The sequence below is a fragment of the Perna viridis genome, chromosome 1, assembly GCF_037379345.1.
Source record: "Perna viridis isolate PV_CMFRI_1.1 ecotype Kerala chromosome 1, ASM3737934v1, whole genome shotgun sequence".
In the NCBI taxonomy this organism is placed as follows: domain Eukaryota; kingdom Metazoa; phylum Mollusca; class Bivalvia; order Mytilida; family Mytilidae; genus Perna; species Perna viridis.
In genome coordinates this window covers 68515192-68536887 of record NC_142445.1, presented here as the reverse complement: position 1 = coordinate 68536887, position 21696 = coordinate 68515192, and the positions used below count along the sequence as shown (strand labels likewise).

The window sequence follows — 21696 nt, the reverse complement described above, 5'->3', positions numbered from 1 at the left end:
CGATTGAAGCGCTCGCACATCCCATTCCCCATCGGATGGTATGCTGTTGTTCTGGATTTCTTCATTCCAATCAGACGACTAAGTTCTTTGATGATGTTACTTTCGAAGCATCCGCCTTGGTCAGAGTGGATCTTCTCAGGAATACCATAATGTAGGATGAAATTGTCAAAAAGAACTTGTGCTGTTGTTCGAGCAGTCTGATTCTTCGTTGGGATTGCTTGAGCGTATCTGGTGAAATGATCCGTGATAACCAAAACGTCCTGGAATCCTCCTTTGGAACGCTCTAGCTTTAAGTAATCCATGCACACCAGCTGAAGGGGAAACTGTGTCGTAATGCTGACAAGTGGAGCTCTCTGATTGGTAGGTGTTTTTCGTCTTATGCATCTTCCGCACTGTTGTATCCAATTCTCCACATCCTTATCCATACCAGGCCAGTAAAATCTGTCACAGACCAGCAACATCGTCCTGTCCTTGCCTGGATGGCCCATGTCGTCGTGGAGTGATTCAAGTATAACACTAACATGTGCAGATGGTAGTACCAGCTGAGATTTCCTGTCGTCTCCAATCATGACATCTCTGTAAAGCACGCCGTTCTTATCAGCAAGGTGAGCTAACTGGCGCAAAAGTGATGTAGGTCCAACTTCATCTGATGTAGGTTTGCGTCCTTCTGTGACATACTTCACAAATGGTCGAATGACTGGATCCTTTGACTGTACAGCTGCCCAATCTATGATGTCATCATCAGTTAGTTCTTCTTCCAGCGAAGGTAGTGCATCTGGGTTGACAGCCAAACTCTCGATGTATGCTCTGGGAAGGTTGGAGTTGCAAATGGTCTGAACAGACTCGATAGAGATGACCTCTCGTTTGTCAGAATCTGTGCCTTCTAATTGCTGTGGTATCCTACTAAGTCCATCTGCATCTGCATTATTCCTGCCTGGACGGTAATGAATCTGGAAGTCAAAAGATGATAATGATGCCAGCCATCTGTGTCCAGTAGCATCGAGCTTTGCTGTTGTCAGCACATACGTCATGGGGTTATTGTCTGTCAAGACGGTGAACTTGCTGCCCCAAAAGTACTCTTTAAATTTGTCGCAGACTGCCCACTTTAACGCTAAGAACTCTAATTTGTGTGGGGGTATCGTCGCTCTGCTTTGGTGAGTCCCCTGCTAGCGTATCTTATCACTCTCTTCACACCTTCCTGTTTTTGGTATAAAACAGCCCCTAGAGCAAACCCAGAAGCGTCTGTATGAAGTTCGTATGGGCTGTTGCTGATGGCATATCCAAGTATTGGTGCAGTCAACAGGTGATGTTTGAGCTTCTCAAACGCTTTGTCTTGCTCAGTACCCCAATTCCATGGTTTCTGCTGTTTTGCCTTGGACTTCTTGGTTCCTGGTGTCGGCATCAACTCACTCAAAGGTTGGCTGATCTTGGAAAATCCTTTGATAAATCGGCGGTAATATCCAACAAAGCCAAGAAATCGTCTGATGTCTTCAGGATTGGTTGGTTTCGGCCAGTCGTGAACCTTGGATGTCTTCTCTGGGTCTATTTCTATCCCTTCAGCTGATACTACATGTCCAACATAAGTGACCTTGCGTTTGAAAAAGGAACACTTGTCAGGAGCAAGCTTCAGGTTGGCTTCTCTGAGACGTTGGAACACACGTTGAAGGTTTTCTAGTTGCTCTTCGTAAGATCGTCCAAAGATGATTATATCATCGATAAAGATGCTACCGATTCGAAGGTTCATATCTGACAAGCACTCTTCCATCATTCTCTGGAATGTTGCTGGGGAGTTGGTGAGTCCAAAGGGCATTCTATTATACTCATAGAATCCTAATGGCCCAACAGTAAAGGCAGTACGTTCCTTGTGTTCTTCTAGGATTTCTATCTGGTGGTATCCATTTTTCAAATCTATGGTACTGAAGAAAGTACTTCCAGCAAGGCAATCAAGTAGTTCTTCAATTCTTGGAAAACTATAGCTGTCTTTCCTGGTAGTCAAGTTCAGTTGCCGGTAGTCTACACAAAGACGAAGCTTTCCACTTTTCTTCCTTACAAGTACCACATTAGATGCCCATGGGCTGTGTGATGTTCTAATAGTTCCCGCTTTCAGAAGTTGACGTAGATGTTCCTTAACCTCGTCGTACATGGTGGCTGGTATTCGTCGATACCTCTGTTTAAAGGGTTTGTCATCATGAAGATCAATACGGTGTTTCACTGAAGTATGTCCAATATCTCTATCATCTTTGGCAAATATGTCTTCATACTTCTTGATGAGGTTAACTCCTGCATGAAGTTGATCTTCTGTTAAGTCGCTTTCGGTTATCTTCACTTGGTCAAGAACAGGTATTGATGAAGCTGCTGAAACATCTTTCTGGTATTCGATAGACACTGGGTGTAATTCACATAAAATTGCTTTCGGTGGAATCGTGATAGTTCTAGTTGTCACATTGGCAATCTGTATGAAGATGGTTCTTGTGCTGCCATATTGATAATCAATAAGACCTGGTTCCACTTCTAAGTCTTTCCAATTAGGTTGACGTTCAGATGAATGTAGCATGGCTGGAGTTGAACCATATGGTATCTGTTTATCAATGAACGCAGGAAACTGTGTACTGGTATTTGGTTTGATGGTAATAGGAGTTATTGAAGCATTCTTCACTACTGCTAAGGTGTTGTTGTTGCGTGTCAATTCTCTTTCTCTAAGTGTAATTGATCGGAAGATCAGATACCATGGTGTTGTTATATCGCAGGACTGTAGAAATCGTTGTCCATGATGTTCTTTGATGTTGTCATGGATTACCTGCAGTATGTTGGTGCCAAGTAGAAGAGGTACATGTGCATTGTAATGGCTGTCAGGTACCACAAGTAGTACACATGGGTAGTTGGTGTTCTGATTCAGAAGTTCAAATTCTGCCTCTATAAATCCACTATACGGTAGCTGTTGTCCTCCGGCACATTCTATATCTAACAAACTGCTGATGTTCTGAAGTTTAGTTGCCTTCATATGGGTGTTGTAATAACTATTACTGATGGTTGATACAGTAGATCCAGTATCTAGTAGTGTCTTAACAAGTTGTCCATTAAGCTTTACTTCAGTCTCTGTCGGTTGTCCAAATAATCCAAGTGGTACGGTCTTTTCCTTTTCTTGTGTAGGACCTGTCGTTGAGTTGTTCAAGCCTAGTGGCGGCCCTGCTCCATAGGCTTCTGGCGGTTTAAATCATTGTGACTGTTGGGTGGGTTAGCACATCCTATTTTCTTATGTCCTTCTTGGCCCCATCGATAACATACTATCTTATTTGCTTTCTCTGTTTCAGTTCTTGAAGTTGATGTTAATTGGCGTTGAGATCTAGGTCTCCATTGTCTTTCCTGACGTTGTGGTTGTTGGTTATAGCTTCCTCTATAATATCCATCTTGTCTGTTATTATGGTATGTCCGTTCCAATCTATCAAATCGTGTGGTCAGTTGCTGTATCATTCCTTTTAATTCACCATTCTCATTAGGTTGGGATGTATTTTCTGCAGATGTTGTTATTGCTCGGGCAGGTTGGGGCTTCTTTGTAGTTTTCCTGTCCTCATGATCTCTTTCTATCTGTCGCAGTGCTGTGCGCAGTTCATCAAAATCTTTAATGGAATCGTACTTGTGTCCCGATACATCTTTCAGTTCAGGTTTAAGTCCTGCCCATAACATGGAGTGTAACATGCTGTTGGTATCTCTCTTCTGAACTATCTGTTTGTCTACAGCTTTTCCAATGATGTATTCCAATCTACAACTCCATTTGGTGACGGATTCATCTTCTTCTTGTCTAGCTCGGTAGAAAGTGGCCAGTAGATCTTCTTTACTTTCTACGGCTCCATAAACACTGTCAAGCTTGTGAATAATCTCTGGTAAAGATGCTTTTGGTCCAAGATGCATAGCTATCATTCCAGCATCACCCTTTAACGATCTCCTCACAGCATAATTGATGTTTTCTGGGTCATATAATTTGTCATGCTGTAGTCCACAAACTTCATAGCACCACAGCTCATATGAGGTTTCTCCTTTGTTGTTGTTTCCAGAGAAGTTGGTTATTCTGGATGGATCCCTCATCCTGAGTATATTGTCCTTGCCGGTTTTAGAAGGCTCATCTGAGTGTTCTGGCTTTGGTTCAAGTTCACCAGTCGATGCTAGATAATTGCGCATCCAATCCTTTACTCCTTGGACACCTCCCTTTGGTGTTGATTTAACCTCTTCCTTCAATAACTTAAGGAATGCACGATCCTCTGCTGAAATGTCTTCATCCGTCATGATGGCATATAAAGTGAAAAATGCTTCAAAAAGTAACCTTAAACCTTTAAATAGAGTAGAACTACAAAATAAGTTATCAAAAGAAAAAAAAAACAAAATAAACCCTAGAGGTCTACAATAAATGATATCTGCAGTACAATAAGGTCAAGTTCAAGTATATGCACAACAACTTACCTTTAGGATACACAACCTAAACTTGGATATGAATTGTAAAACTTTTACGTTCACAAATCCATCTCAATAGAATATACAAATAATATAGGTACTGAAATACTTAATGAAATTGGCGTATAATCGTACTAGTATAGGAAAGGAGCTACTGACGAACAACACCAGCAACAACTGATAGTAACTGACCTCGATTCAAATAACTAGAGTTACTTCCCCTAGACCAAACAAAAAAAAAACAAAGACCTACTTGATAGTAAAGATGTAAGTCAAACTAAGTGCACAAGGGTTAAGGTATAAGGTTGGCAAGGTCAGGATAATTAGTAAATGTTACTGATGGACAAGTGTTACAAGGAATTGTACTCTCAATCACTATTGCACCCTGTTAAGTACCTATTTCAATTCTAAGTTTATCAAAAGTTTAATTTGACTATTATTTTTATGATAAAGTCAAAATCTTAAATGTATTAAACACACTTAAGTACTGGTTTATGAACAGTTCAACACATAACGTTCAAGTAAATCAACACAACACAAACATATACTAGACAAAGTAAGACAAATATATACATGTACACACAAAATAATCACTAAGTTCTAACACAAACACCACATGTATAAGTGTAGGTTAAACACAAATACTGAACTTTGTACAAAATGTAAACACAAACATGTGTCAATCAATGTCCTTTATGTGTGGGTCACACGGAATATGAGTAAGTATACACACTGATGTTACTGCGCTTCAGTAGCTTTCAGTAAACCTCAATGTGTATTACAATATGGCATAAACTTACATGTACATAAGTGTCACATTTGTCACATATGACCTTTAAATGCTATGAAAAAAAAATGAATATTGACTAAGTCCTAGTGTATGTGTGTATGCAAGAAAAACTTCAACTTATCTAAAAATGAAAAAGAAAAATAATAAAATAAAATTAACAGGAAGTGCCTATCCACCTACTTCCGGTTGACCTTGACTTCAGTTGTATGTGGTTTGGGGGGGGGTGGGGGGGGGTTGGAGTGAGGGGGTCAGATCAAACTACATGTATGCAAAGTTCAACATTCGATACAACATACAAGCTAGCACTCAACAAAATAATGTGCTTTATACTCATCACTCTATTAAAAGTGAGCAACGGGTTCACGTAACTGAAAAGTGTGACATCACTTTGATCACTTGATGTTAACCAAAAGAAAAACAAAACAAATTACAAAAAAAATTCTAAGTTATTCTAACAAGTTTTCAATGAATTTTTTTTTAACTCATACACATTGACAAAGTACAGTATGACAAAACAGTACATGCAACATATAAACATAGAATGAATAACTTATGATAGTTACCAATGCACACTTTTATCCCGTTGATATTCTAGAAAATTGCTGCTTTTCCGTCGTCCTCGATATTGACACTTCCGGAAGTTGACAAAATCATTGTTCGATATGACGTAGAAATGTTTTATGTTCAGATATGTATCACTATCTTTGACGATTCAGTCTGTGTGACGTCACTTACGAAATAGAAATCAAACATTGAATAGGGAATTCCCACAGGTAAATGTAGACAGGTAGACTAGTCAATCAATACACAAACTATCGAACTTCATTACGATGAAAACAAAATCACGTTGGGCGCCATTCTGTAATCGTGTTTTGGTTGGCATTAAAACACAAATCCCAGGTTGCAAGTTCTAGTATTGTTTATTAATCATTGTAACATAGGAAACAATGAAAAATACCCTGTAATAATAAATAACCATCGTAAATACATGGTATGATCAATATGCGAATTATAAAATGTTCAAGGTAATCAAAAATAGGAAAAATAACAATATTTTCCTTATAATCTAAAACTAATTACGAATATGTCTTTTGTACATAAATATCCCATTTTAAATTCTTATTCAAAATGTATAGATCATGTAAATAATATCATGTATTATATGCATTTGTTAACTACACATATAAATCAATCTCACAGATATTAATCTGTGAATTAAACAAATAATTGAAAATAGTAATATGTAAATACAGACAGACATACGTTTTTCTGCAGTAACAAATAGAGCAGACAACATGTTAAACAACGCATAAGCATAACATACCTCACATGTTTGTGTAAAGGCTGTGTTTCCTATGGCCTTCAGTTTCAGGACATCACTATAATATACACCTGAAGTACCAATATTTATACGTTTCCATGTTGTGAATTTTTTTACTTAAAAAAAGGGTGATTTTCAAGTTTTCAAACAATAACTCAAAAACACTTACACCTACGTTTATGAAATTGTTGAATTGTTCTATTGACATAAGCTCCCTTTCGATTTTGATAAATTTCAGATTTATTGTTTCCTTGTTATGAAGTTTTAAGGTGGACACGGCCAAGAAAATTTTATTTGTTGAAAATGGAACATTTGTTATGATGTATAAAAGGTACTTTGTAACCTTGTCAGAAAAGTGTGTTTTGAACAGGATAGAAATGTATGGGTAAAAAATCAAACTTAGTTCAACTTGAGGTAGCTTTGATAGTGCCAAATTTTTTGTGCATTCTTTCTTTTCTTTTTTTTCTTTTTTTTTTTTTGGGGGGGGTGTTTGACAGGGCTCACAGTATTTCTTTTTAATCATATAAATTCATTAAAAGCATAAGGACAAGTTAAAAGGACAAGGGGCGTATCTTGCGCTTAAAGCGCAGCTCTTTATTCATTTGGTTGTTGCGCTTTTGAGATCAAATTTATATAGATTGTACATGAAATTAGCACTTTGCAAGAGTTATTGTTCTTGATTTAGTTGATTTTAGTGGGAGGTGAAAGTGTAGTCTTCTCAAAATTGTACACCAAAAAAAAGGAGCATCTAATCCATGTGTTTTTCTACACCATGAATCACCTTACCATAGCCAGGGTCTGAATTTTAAATGAACTAGTACTTAACACTCTGTCAAGTCTCCAGAATCAATAATCTGTGAAAACAGAGCTTTTAAAAAGTGTGGTATTTATTTTTCTTACTAAAATTTCATGAGACTTGTAACATTTCATTATTCAGACTGACATACCAAAGATAGTTTTCAGTGTACATACATGTATTTACTATTATCATATAAGTTGGAGTACCAGCATTAAGATACAGAATTAAAAAAAAAAATCCTATGATCACCAGTAGCCAATTTCTTAATGTAAAAATTACTCTTATAACAGTATTAATGAGACTACCAAATTTTCTTACTATATAATGGTTTTGTCACTGTAATTAAATTTCATACAAGAAAGTTGCTTTGGGCATAATGTTTTTGACTGGTCCCTCCATCTTTCGTCATTATCTTGTGAGTGCAACTCCTCAGAAACTTTCCATCAGAACTCATAAAACTTGGTAAATATCAAAAACACCATATGTGCATATTTATCAGGAAATTTTGACTCTCTAATTTTTATGGGAGTTATTCCCATTTAACTTAGAAATTGTCTTAAAACATATTGTATCAGCTTTCATCATAACTCCTTTAAAATGACCAAACAGTATTTCATAAAACTTGGTATGTAGCAAAAACACCATATGTTGTTCTGCATATTGTCATGAAATTTTGATTCTCCAATTTTTATGGGAGTATTTCCACTTTGAACTAAGAAATTTACAGAAAATTGTCATGTATCAGCTTATCATCACGACTTCTCTTAAACTACTTTTTCACAAAACTCAGTAGTTTGCAAAAACATCATATGTAGTTGTGCATATTATGAGAAAATTATGATAGATGATTTGCCCTTTTGAACAGATAAAATCATGAAAATCATGATGTATCAGCTTGTCATTGCAACTCCTCGAAAACTAGCCAACAGAATTTCATAAAACTTCATTTGTTGTTGTGAATATTATCAGGAAATATTAATTCTTTAATATTTTAGCTCATTTGGTCCAAAGGGCCATGCGAGCAATTGCCATCACTTGGTGTCCTTTGTCTATCGCTGTCATAAATTTTTTAAAAGTCTTCTCCTCTGACACTACTCGACCAATTAGAACCAAACTTGGTGTTAATGTTTCATAGGGTGTTGTGCATAGAACTGATGTGGAGATTTTTGATTTGTTAAAAATCTTGTCTGTCATTACTAAAAATTGAACATAGGGGTAAGACAGAAGTTTCAAAACCATTAGGTTTAGTCAAATTGTGATTGGGTAAAAATGTTCAGCATGTACGATCTATCATTGGTCAAAATTTTCATGTTATTATGGGAAGCGATGTTGGAGTTGTCAACCTTTTTCAACATATTTTGGCTATTTTTAATGTTATTACTTTCAGAAATCTCCTCCTCTGAATCAACTGGATGAATTCAATAAAAAATTGATAATAGTGATTTTTCCATAGATTGAGCATTCAGAATTTATATCCAAGAAAAAACATGGCTACTTTTACAAAAAATAGAATGTTGCATATCAATCCAGGTGAGTGATTTAGGCAAATAAAACCCTCTAGACTAGAGTCGAGTTATGGGCATTATGTCCGTAACACTTTTTTTGGCACATTTTCCTTAGCAATTGTAAATCACAGCAGCAGTGCAATGCAAGTCCAGACATCAATTGGTCTAGCTTGTTAATGTAATTACTTTCAAATTTTTTCCCTCAAAAACTACTGAACAGAAGTAAATGAAAACTGAAATGATTTTTCCTTGAGAATGAGCATTAAGAAATTTTATCCAAGAAAAACATGACAGCTATTACAAAAAAAAGAATGTTGCTTATCTACCCAGGTAAGGGATTCAGGCTCTTAAGAGCCTCTAGTTATTGGTATGTTTTTGAAGACAAAAAAAATATTGGGTTTGTGATAAAAATCCGTGCCTAAATACAAGAGCTTCAAGAAGTATGCGTATCAAATTTTCTCTATCATTTACAGTTTTTGAGGTACAAAGTGATCCATGGATGTACCCTGAAGTGGAACTTAGATCTTAGATTAAATTTCAAAATATTTTACACTATAGTAGATGTTATATCAGTATCAGTTGTTGTGTCCATAATGATCTAGAAGTCCGTATGTTCAGTCTGTCTGTAACTAATATTGTGTCCACATTTGTCCCCAAGTGAACGAAGTTCATCTGGCTGTGGTAGTATCGTGGTGCACTTGGCTATGTAATTATACTTGTTAAAACCTTGTGAATGCAACTCCTCTTAAATTGCTCAGAGGAGTTCCTTTGTATAGGAAGATTAAGCATCATATGAAGATGACTAATAAAAAGTCCCTGCAAGGGGGTATTTAAAGTCCCTGCAAGGGGGGTATTTAAAGTCTAGGATTTAACATGATTTAAGTCTACTTGAAGGGGTTTTCTTTGTAGGAGTTTGATTCAAACATATATGTATCTAGTGTAATACTTTTAGCACCAATGATTTTTCCACAAAAAGATATTTTTATGAAGAGGAACATATCAGTAAATTTTATAATCATTATTTTTTAACTATTGTAAATACTTCATCAAATGCAATATTCAAGCTAGGATTTTCCCCGTTTGTGGTTGTATCAACAGTGTGGGAAACCTCCGCTCGCCAGCTCACCAAATATGAGTAGATTTGTAATTTGGTGAGTTCTCATTAGCTTACACTCGTCAGTTTGGCGGCCATCATTTAGTTCCAAGGAAAGTTAACCAACCAGCAAACATCCCTTAGTATCACACATTAAAAATATGTTCCCTACATTTTAAGAAGTTTAGCTTAAATATGTCAAATGAATTTTGGCACAATTTTATTGACTTTAAAGCATTGTTTACGTTCTGACATTTTCGCATTAAACAGGATGTGCCAAAACCTATGGGACGGTCCCAGTCTAGTATTAGTATTCAGACAAATTTATCTTGGTAATTTAAGATATGTTACCTTGCAAATTATTTTGTTACTGTAAAGTACATGAAAAACTTTATTCGAAAATGGAAAAGTTTTTGATAAATTTAAAAACAAATGAAAAGTTAGAAAAAAGAAAAAGAAATGCAGAAGTTATTCAAATCCAAGAGAAAACAGAAGATAATTCAAATTTGGCTTGTTGAATCTCTATTTGGCTAGCAATATCAATATTCCATTTGCCAGAATGGCAAGTTGGGGAAAAAATGGTTTCCCACACTGATGAAGTTGTGTTCTATTGAGGATTTCATATTATCCTTAAGTTCAAATGTTAATGTTTTTGTAGCTGTCAAATGCAATGAACACCATGCTGTCATCAAACTTTTGGCTGACATGGGCCTTTCTTTTGATTGCGCTAGCAAGGTAAGCCAATAAAATGACAAATGTTTTCTGACTTAAGATTATGTTTAATATGAATTTTTGTGTAGCAATTTGGCATGAAGTATTATCTTATTGCATAAGGTACATAGAAAAGTATGCTGCCCATATCAATTTACTTTGTTAAAAAAAAAGGTGTTGTATCATTTCAGTGAACAAACAAAATATCTGTTTATATTAGTAGCATGTGATGTAATTGCCCTTATTATATCAGCTTAATATTAACCTCTAATGTTGGGTTAATCATATGTGGTATACAGGTGTATCAGCATCGCTACATCACATGAAGCTGATTTTAAACACAGATTAGAGGTTTTAATTGCTTTTAGGGGTTATGATCCTTAATATTAAGCAAGCAGAGGATGAAATATGCAATTACTCAAGCTTAGTATACATTAATCATTTCTAATGTCTAATTGCTAATTCTATAATTTATTGACCTCTTTCATTCTGTTTAGAAATTTATGCCATATTTAATATTCATCATATTTCAACTTTTGAGCTGTATCTAGGTTGAATGTTGTGTCTTTAATTGCTCAAAATGTTCTTTATTTGGCTTCTGTGATTGTATCAAGCCATATTCTGCAAAACATTTTATTGATATTTAGTTCTGAAAATCATTGATTTTCAGGCAGAGATACAGAAGATTCTGAAGCTTGGAGTTGAACCATCAAGAATTATTTATGCCAATCCATGTAAACAGACTTCATTTATTAGATATGCTGCAAAGAATGATGTAGCTCTTATGACCTTTGACAATGAAGATGAATTGCACAAAGTTAAAGCTGTTTATCCAACTGCAAGGTATTTTTGGTCTTTCTGCTCATTTTTTTTGTATTGCCCATCCATTCATCTGTCTGAAAAATAGTTTTTTTAAGCCCATATAGATCCGTTTCACCTTTGTTTGTCCATACACCTGGTAAGCACATCTCTTTAACTACTGAATGGAGTTTGATGCAACTGTATAGGAAAGTTGGTTCGACAAGCAGAGGTATATAAAGGAAACAAGGGGAGATAAATGGTTTTACAGGTTAAAACCTTGTAAGGACAAGTCCTCCTACACTTTGAAATGAAATTTTGATAAAAGTTCAAGTATGGAATTGTATTTCAATGTCTTTGTATAAAAGATACCTTTTGTCAGATTCTCGAAATGGGAAATAATCCAAATTTAGGAAATTACTTGTAATAAGTTTAAGTTAAGTTTGGGTTGAGTGCTTTTTAGCTCACCTGGCCGAAGGCCATGTGAGCTATTGCCATCACTTGGCGTCTGTCGTCATCGTTAATAAACTCTTCTCCCCTGACACTACTTGACCAACTGGAACCAAACTTGGTATGAATGGTCCTTGGGGTATCCTGCATAGAACTGATGTGGGGATTTTTGAAAAAAAAAACATGGCCGCCATTACTAAAAATAAAACATAGGGGTCAGATAGTAGTTTTTCACATACATCTCCAAAACCATTAGGTTTAGCAAAATTATTTCTATAGCTGAAATGACCCTTATTATAAGGCCTTCAAATGTCTTCAGGGACCAAAGTTGTCAGGTGACTCCTTGTAAGAGTTATTGTCCTTGACAAATGAAAAATAATGGGGTTTTTTTTGCAGTTTTTAGCCAATATCTTGAAACCTATAATAGATAGAAAGAGACTCACGCTTAAATGATCCTTATGATAGTCCTACCAAAATCTTCTTGAGTCAAAATTGTTGGACAACTCCTTGTTCAATTTATTGCCCTTGAAAGACAAACATTAACCACATGAGCGAATTTGGCTCCTGGGAGCCTCTTGTTTTTATGAATTCTAGTTAGAACAGATTCAGGAAAAGGTTTTAGACTTGTATATGTGACAATTAAGAAAATATAAATTCAAACAAATAGCTTACAAATTGTTGCAGCAATTCTGTAATACTTCGAATTTTGTTATGACATCATAGTCTTTGATGATTTTATACCTATAGCCAAAATCTCTTAAAGAAAGAGTTAAATCAAGTGCTTCTTCCCAAATTGGCCATCTTTGACTTTTTTGCTCCATTTTGCATTAAGGTTTCTATATTATGCAGAATTAATGTTATGAATTGCAGAAAATGTGATGCAAAATTCACAATGATTTGATGAATTTTATTTTCAGGTGGACATTGATACATTGTATAAACTGAAAGTATACCTTTGACCACAAGCTCTTGTGTAAAGAGAATGGCAATTTAGATGCATTGCCTTAATCCATCAATGTCCCAATTATCTCTCTACACAAGACAATGTGTTTTGCCACTGAAAATGCTGAGATTTTTGTATTTTTATTTAAAAAAAGACATTTTAAAAGAACTCAAATAAAGTGACTTTATTCAGAGTGATGTTAACTTGCTGCAATGAAGGTGCAAGTGACATTATTCAATTTTTTTTCTGTCTTTTTTTAGTTGTTTAAGTTAAATTTTTTGGTATTTCACAATTTATAATTAAGGCAGTAGACTATGTCAAGCCATTTAGCATTTATTTTGAGAAAGATTTATTCCAAATAGAGTATTGAAACTTTTAAACACTCTGGAATTAATATCTGTCAGTGGATTATTATCAAATTTGGTAGAAATGATTTAAAACACTTTATTTAATTTTTACTTGTGTCACCAACATGTCAAGTAGCCGCTTGACTGACTGTCTATCACGCTTAGGTTTACCTTTTGTGTAATCTGTAACTTAAAAGGTATTTAAGCAGTATTATTCAAAATTTGCATAGTTATTGTATACATATTGAAGATATGAGCATCCTATTATTCAGAAATTTGATTACTTATTTTTCACATTTTGAGCATGTTGAACTCAGTCATTTTTACCTGTTGTCGAAGGCAGAAGCAGGTCTACGAGGCAGGTCACTCTGTCTGTCTGTCTGTCTGTCGGTAACACTTCAGCTTGTCATTGCTACTCCTCTGAATTAAGAGTCTTAATTGTTTATTGGAAATTAATTGACAGGTGTGTCAATTTTAGCCACCTGAGACTGTGATTTACCTGTAACTGATTAGTTAATTTTATAATTGAATTAATGGAACATGTGCAGCACCATTTCATATACAAATTAATTAAAGTGACTCAAAGAAATTTCATACATTTATTACTTGATTTATTAAGAAAAAAAATTGACAAGTCCATCATTTTCCTGCTGATCTTTTAGAGGTAAGGAAAGCATATGGTACTGAAACTACGAATCAGTTGTAGTTTCTAATTATATATTTAACGATTGAACCTTTTTAACACAGAAATCAACAGACCATTTAATCGCGATTTTCTTTTATAAATAATCAAAATTTTTTTTATCAGTCGGAAGTTTTTGGCTGTTTGCCCATGTGATGAAAAATTCCAAGAAATACGATGTTTTGTTTACATGTTAGAACGTCCACATGTGGTCGAAACCAAACTTATTCACTCTTTCTTATATTTTGTAAAAGACAGAGTATGTGATAAAATAACACAAATTCAAATATTTATCTTAAAATAACTACATAAAAAGGTTTTTTTTTAAAAGTTTAGTTTTGACCTTAGCATGTATTAAAAAGACTGACTTAAATGTCTGCTGATGTTTGATAAAATGACTGGCATAGGCTGTCAAAATTTCCAGACCCTTGGTCTTAAGCGATAATACCACTTTTAAAAAACAAAAGGGAGATAATCCTAGTTTAGAAAAAGAAGTTTCTGGTATTCATTATAAACAAACTCTGCTGTATATATTTTCTATATGATACATGATTTGCCCCTTTACTTAACTGTACTGTATAAATTTTAGATTGGTACTTCGTATACTGCCTCCGACCAACTTTAAGGTGCAGTGTGAGCTTGGGATGAAATTTGGATGCCTTCCAAGTAAAGCCTATCATTTGTTAGCCAAAGCCAGGGAGCTTGACCTGGATGTAGTTGGTGTAAGGTAAGTTTTTACATAGATGGATTTTTAAATGGGACCCTGTGTCACCAATAAATGTGCCCCATAGTTATCAATTTGTCCCTCTGTGTTTCTGCCTGTGATAGCAAAATCTCAAAAACTAAACAAAGTTCTGCATCAAAATTTTGTACAAGTATTAATAATCATATGAAAATAACTTTTTTTAGTATAATCTCAAAGACTATACATAGTGCTGAAGTAAATTTTTTTACTTGTTTTTGAAGATTTTGGTCAGAATTGGGTTAACACTTTTGTAAAAGTTTCATTTGACACTATTCTTGTTAGATGTATAGTTAATGGATTATAATGACAACATTATTACATTATTTGTAAGTATATGTGAATCAGAAGACCTTGTTATCTGACTTGAAATAGAGATTGACAGTCACAAGGCATTTAGCTTAATAATTAACTTTGACAGAACAGAAACAATAAAGGAACATAATAAAGCCTTTAACACTGCACAGTAAACTTTTACTGGCTTCGTGAGAAGCATTATCAATGCTACTAATTGCATGGTAAAGAATGATCAATAAGCAATCTTTAGTGGAGGAAAACTCTCAATTTCAGCTTCCATGTGGGAAGTGGATGCCAAGAAGCTGAGGCATTTGAGGTTGCCATTGAACAAGCTAGGGATGTGTTTAATATGGGAATTGAAATGGGATTTGATATGAACTTGCTGGACATTGGAGGTGGTTTCCCTGGACATGCAGACCAAGGAATCACTGTAGAAGAAGTTAGTACATGTAAACAATAAAGAACTCTATTTTGATATTTAATTGTGTTTTAATTTACAATTATCCTCTCAAAGTAAACATAAGCTTCCACACATTGTGTATGGTTTTGTCTAGAAGTTCTACATGGTGCGAGTAGTTAACTTTTATGTTTATAACTCAAAGTACAAAAGACTTTCAAACTGTCTGCAATATTTATTTCTAATAGAATGATTTCTGGAAATTTAGCTACATTCTTTTAGTATGGAAGTTCATAGAACAACATACAGTGTATCATGGAAATCTAAGAATCATTCATACTTAAAGTATCTATAGATAATTAGTGGGTGTAAAGCCCATTTCTTTAGAACGAGCCTTCTTAAAATTTATATGACACTGTCCCTTTTGGTGTGATTATCTATGTTCTTGTCTACAGGCACTTGTTTTTTTCTTTTCTTTTTATGAACTTAACCTTATGTTTTGACAGATTGCTGATGTTGTGAACATATCCTTAGACCGGTTCTTCCCAGAGGATGAGATCCGGGTTATAGCAGAACCAGGAAGATTTTATGTGGCCTCTGCTTTCTCTGTGGTGACCAACATCATTGCCAAGAGAGTTGTTGCTAGGGACCAACATGCAGAGAGTAAGTTGATAAACTCTGCATTTGTCTGTAATTGCTGCATCAGCAAGGTTTGAATGAGTGTGATCTTTAAAAGTTTATACACAAGAACTATAACTTGTCTTAAAATGCAGTATTTTAAAAAAACATCTTTTTGATACTCCAGAGTCTTAAAAAGCACTGCTAATGATAAGCACTATAAACACCATTATAAATCTGTGTCCCAACATTGCTAATGATGAGTACCATGAACATCATTATAAATCTATGTCCCAGTACTGATAATGATAAGCACCATAAACACCATTATAAATCTGTGTCCCAACGTTGCTAATGATGAGTACCATGAACATCATTCTAAATCTATGTCCCAGTACTGCTAATGATGACTACCATGAACATTATTCTGAATCTATGTCCCAGTACTGCTAATGATGAGTACCATGAACATCATTATAAATCTGTGTCCCAGTACTGCTAATGATAAGCACCATAAACACCATTATAAATCTGTGTCCCAGCATTGCTAATGATGAGTACCATGATCATCATAATGAATCACTGTCCCAGCACTGCTTATGATGAGTACAATACACATTCATTATAAATCTGTTACAGCACTGGTAAAGATGAGTATCAAGAACATCATTCTAAATCTTTATCCCAGCACTGCTGATGATGAGTAACATAAACATCATTATAGATCAGTCTCTCAGTACTGATAATGATGAGTACTATCACTATAAACATCTTTATAAATCAGTGTTGCAGTACTGCTAATAATGTTTATCATAAAATCATTATAAATCAATGTGCTGGTATTTCTCATGATGAGCCCCATGCATATCAGTGTCCCAGCGTCTTTCTTATGGTGTGCTGTCTGCCCTTTGGAAGAACATGAGAAACTACATCAATCATAACTTTTTTTTTCATCTGTTTTTAGAATACAAAAACTTTTATTCATAATTTAACCTAACAATATAGGAAGTGCACTGATATGAATTTCATACAAACAAAAGCCTAATTGTTTGAAGAAAAAAGTCAACAGAACACCTGAAACTTTAAGCAATGGGCATGAAATTAAGCATTTTCATTTTTTTTTTTATAAAAAGGTATGGACTATGTGACCTCAGGTTTTCTAAAAGTATACCATAAAAAGAAATTAGTTTCTATTTTAATGAAAAAATTGGTCTTCCTTTCTTTCAGTGTGTTAACATTTCCTCAATGTAAAAGAAAATTTTGAAGAGCAGAGGGTATAATTAACTATTTTCTTCAAAGTTTGTATTTGTCATAGACAAAAGGTGTTTTAACAAGCAAGTGTTAATTTTTTTTTGGTTTAAAAAAATGAAATCTTTCAAAAGAAATGGAATATAGGTCACTTACAGGTCTTTAAGCTTTACATATTAACACTCAGTTTTAGGAACTCAATTTAAGTAGTTAGGTAAGCAAATTTCTTTTGCTACCAAATATTTGCTTCAGTTGTCGGACCAACAAAAGATTCATTTGATGTGGCCTTGTCAGGAAATTCTAAGGAAAAATTCTTAAACCTTGAAAATTAATACTCACCAAAAAGTACATTTAATAGGAATCCAGGTAAAATCATTAGCATTGAAAGTCACATGTTTTCAGTAAGTTAAGTACAAGGCTTTTCAAGAAACCATGAAAATCTTAACTCTGCTTGCAAAAGCTCACCAATATGACGTTATTCTTTTTAACTCAGCTACTAGATCTTTTAAACATGGGATGAGAAAATTGTGAAAATTTCAATATCTGTGCCATAAACATTCTTTTTTGGTGCAATGAATTAGTGAAATTTAACATATTATATTTAAAGAAGACCTAAGAGGTGAAATTTTTTTCTGACGAATTTCACCCACTGCGTAATTCTTACACAGACTGGTACTTGTAAATGCCCTTTTTTTATAATAAAGATGAAGAACCAGTAGACCATCCAACAGCCAACGATGAGCCAGCCATGATGTACTATGTCAATGATGGAGTATATGGGTCATTCAACAGTCTCCTTCATGACCATGCCACAGTAGTACCATCACTGCCTAAGGTAAAGTCATTGATGTGAAATACATGGACAATATAATGTATATAATGTCATTTGAATTTGCTTGTTAAAAAACAGGTAGCTCAGTTTTTAGGCCCCTGCAACTAAAAGGTGGGAAACATATTGTTTTACTCCTGTATGTCCCACAAAGTTTGGCACAATAACTTAAAAACAACTGTACCAAGTTGAATGAAACTTTGGCAAATTGTTTTTATCCATTATGGAAAACTCCCATTTGTTTTTTTGAATAATTCCAATTTTTATACTATCACTAAAAAAAATACAGATGTATAAAAGTATGGTGCTTTCTTCTTCATTGGCGTCTGTTGAAAAATATTAGTTGATTGATCTTCACAAAATTCTATGAAAAGAATTCCAAAACTAAAAAGGAAGGTTGGTTTTTGGAGTTATGGTCCCATCCTTTTTGGAATAAGAGGCCAAAAACAGGCATTTCATAGAATTAACTACAAATCTCCAGTAAAAACATATGGATATTGATGATATTGTTCCACAATATTCTCTACCACAAAGATCAGAATGGGATGGATTTTTTTTGGGGTTAAGATTTGAACCATTTGGAAATTAGGGGTCAAATAGGGACCAGAAACGAGCATTTTCTTGATTTCTTGTGGTACCTTGAGTAACAGGAAATTGGTCTGTTCAAAATTGTTTCCACAAGGTGTCATGCTCTCAAAATATGGTTGGGATTGATTTAGCAACTTGGTATAAAGTTGCTTTTTTAGCTCACCTGGCCAAAGCCCATGTGAGCTATTACCATCACTTGGCGTCCGTCGTCATCGTCGTCCATTAACAATTTTTTTAAAATCTTGCACATATGTTCCTCAGGGTATCTTGCACAAAAGTTGTGTTTAGATTTTTGATCTGTCGAAAAACTTGGCCACCGTTACTAAAAATAGAACATAGGGTCAGACTAGTTTTCTGCATATATCTCCAAAACCGTAAGGTTTAGCCAAATTCTGTCGTAGTTAAAGCAATTTGAGGTCTATCTGTGGTCAAATTTTCCTTTTTATATATCAAGCCATTTAGGAGTTATTCCCCTTTTTCAGCGTTTTAATTTTTGCTATTTTTAATGTTATTTCTTTCAAAAACACCACGTGACCAGTTTGAACCAAACTTGGTATGAATGTTCCTTGGGATGCCTTGCTCAAATTTTATGTTTATTTTTTTTATCCATCATAAAACATGACAGCCGTTACTAAAAATAGAACATAGGGATCAGACTGCAGTTTATTACATATATCTCCAAAATTTGCATTTTGATCTGTTAAGCCATGTATGTATTGGTCCTTATGATAAGTCCTACCAATTCAAAGTCTTCTTGAGTCAAAATTGTTAGAAAATGTCTTGCTAAATTTATTGCCATTGAAAGATAAACTTTAATCAGGTGAGCGAGTCAGGCTCTTGTATTGTGATGTCCAAGTATTTTATGTGGGGCATACAAAGATGTTTCTAGGGTAGTCAAATTTTGAGTGGTTTGACTTAAAAAATGTGTCCATATGGACTGTGGGGGCATCATTATACCCCTGCAAACGAAGTTTTGGGGTGTATAGATTTAGTCCTGTCTGTCTGTCCAAACTATTTTCTGAGCAGCTTGCAGCATTCATGCATATTGTCAGGAATTAATGTTTGGATAAAAATTGTAGAAAGGAGGCCTGTTGAACTTACACATTTTTTCAGCAAAACTTGGTCTGGTCTCTTGTATTTTCCACAGCTCCTCCTCAATGACTTGCAGGATTTTTTGTTTTTTATGGTATCTTTAGCAAAATAACGGTTTGGATTTTTGATCTGTTAAAAAACATGGCCGCTGTTACTAAAAACAGAACATAGGGGTCAGACAGCAGATTTTTGCATATATCTCAAAATCCATCAGCTTTAGTAAATATTTTTCAATTGCTGAAATGATCCTTATTATAAGGCTTACAAAAGTCTCCAATGGATCAAATGGAGTCAAAATTGTTGGGCAACTCCATGTTAGAGTTATTGCCCTTGAAAGGCAAAATTTTACAGAGATGAGCAATTCAGAATCCTTGGAGCCTCTTATACCCATGAATATACTCACTTGACAGAATCTGCGAAAATTAGCAACCGTGAAATTGATATGTTTACAGTACATGTCCTGACTAGCAAATGACAATGTAGTTGGGCATGATGCTGTATTTATTTTTGAAAGCAAAATTCTTGTAATGTATTTCAAGAAGGTTTCCTACTTGTACATAAATGTTGATATCATTGAACTATCATAAAGACATTTATGAAGATTTTACAACATATTGAATATAATCTGCCACAGTTTATTTATTTGTTATGATAGGTACTTTTCACTTCAGAAATATGACATGAGTGTTCAGTACACCAGCAGTATCTGGGGACCAACATGTGATGGCTTGGACTGTATTCTGCAGGAATGTAAACTTCCTGAAATGAGGAATGGAGAATGGATTTATTTCAACGATATGGGAGCTTATACCATATCTGCTGCTTCAGGCTTCAATGGAATGCCCAAACCAAACCAGCATTTCTTTTGTTTTAGAACTTTGTGGTAAGTTGACATGTTTTAGTAAAAGCATATCTGAAGGTCAATGACTTATCATACATAGCAACTAATTAAGTGTTTCTTTGTATTATAACAAGGCAATGCTAAAAATATATATTATAACTCTTACTCAAGAGATTATTTAGCTGGAAATGGCCTGTAAATCTTTAGATCTTTCCATCATATTTTATTTTGACAGGAATGAGGTATACCCTGAAGACAGTCCCATCACCAAGTTACCTGCAATGAAATCTGGTCACTATCTTTACGAAACATCTAACCAATTTACCCAGTCTGCTGTTGCTGAGGGAATTACAGTTGGAGATTACGATGTGGAAATGTGACATTTCATTTTATCATAACCAGCTCAGTATATCTTGCTTGTTTAGAGAAACTGTCTGTGTTATATAACTCATTTAAAGGGTATTGTTGTCCTATGATCATAATTTTCAAACTCTAATTTATTTTTTTTACTTTTAAATCTTTTAATTTTTTAATATCAAAGTCTTCAATATGATTTGCTTGCCAAAAATTTAAAGAAAAAATATATAAAATTATTGATTTAGAAAGAATGAGGAAACAAAGACTTTGTATTAATACCATATTAGAAAGCTTTGACACTAGTGAAGTGTTATGTGTCAGAGTGTTCTATGTTTTTTTGATTTGTGAAATTGGAATTGAAAATAATGATTATCATCATAGATATCTTGGGAATACAAACAGTGGGATCACCTGCATTTGTAATCATATTGGCCAGAATACAAAACTTTTACCAATTGTTTTCTTTATTTTATTTACTCACCCTTTCTGAAAAATTATTTGTTTGACAATAGAAAAGATGAAAAATTGTGTAGAATGATTCAAAAATACACATCATGTCAACACATTTAAGAAACTTTTAAAGTGTCTATTTTCTTTGTCTGGTCATTGTCCCAGAATTAATTTTTTTTTAACCTGCACCCCTTCATAAAGTATGTACGTCTTAAGTTTGTGTACACAACTCCTCTGTAACCACTTGACAGATTTTGTTTTAATTTTGGAGGATTGTTAGATGCATAATGAAGTTGATCATACCACACTACCATTTTGTTTTGAACAATTTTATCTGAGATATTGGACTTAG

At 34.4% G+C, this 21696-nt stretch overlaps 2 protein-coding genes across 3 annotated transcripts in view; one reads left to right on the top strand and one right to left on the bottom strand.

The window, feature by feature from the left end:
- The window catches only part of LOC148630118 (ornithine decarboxylase-like), a 32930-nt gene extending 11580 nt beyond the window's left edge, over positions 1–21350 (top strand). For both annotated transcript variants that reach the window (XM_088561143.1, XM_088561153.1), the window contains exons 5-12: positions 10613–10689; positions 11336–11508; positions 14475–14612; positions 15198–15363; positions 15828–15984; positions 17892–18022; positions 20368–20579; positions 20773–21350. In XM_088561143.1, coding sequence (XP_088417269.1) covers positions 10613–10689; positions 11336–11508; positions 14475–14612; positions 15198–15363; positions 15828–15984; positions 17892–18022; positions 20368–20579; positions 20773–20917 — 1199 coding nt within the window. In that variant the 3' untranslated portion in view covers positions 20918–21350. The remainder of the gene's footprint in view (positions 1–10612; positions 10690–11335; positions 11509–14474; positions 14613–15197; positions 15364–15827; positions 15985–17891; positions 18023–20367; positions 20580–20772) is intronic.
- Positions 3168–4281, bottom strand: LOC148630119 (uncharacterized). The gene has a single exon (XM_088561164.1). The coding sequence runs from the start codon at positions 4279–4281 to the stop codon at positions 3175–3177; it is 1107 nt and encodes a 368-aa protein (XP_088417290.1). The 3' UTR covers positions 3168–3174.
- Positions 21351–21696: the final 346 nt, after the last annotated feature.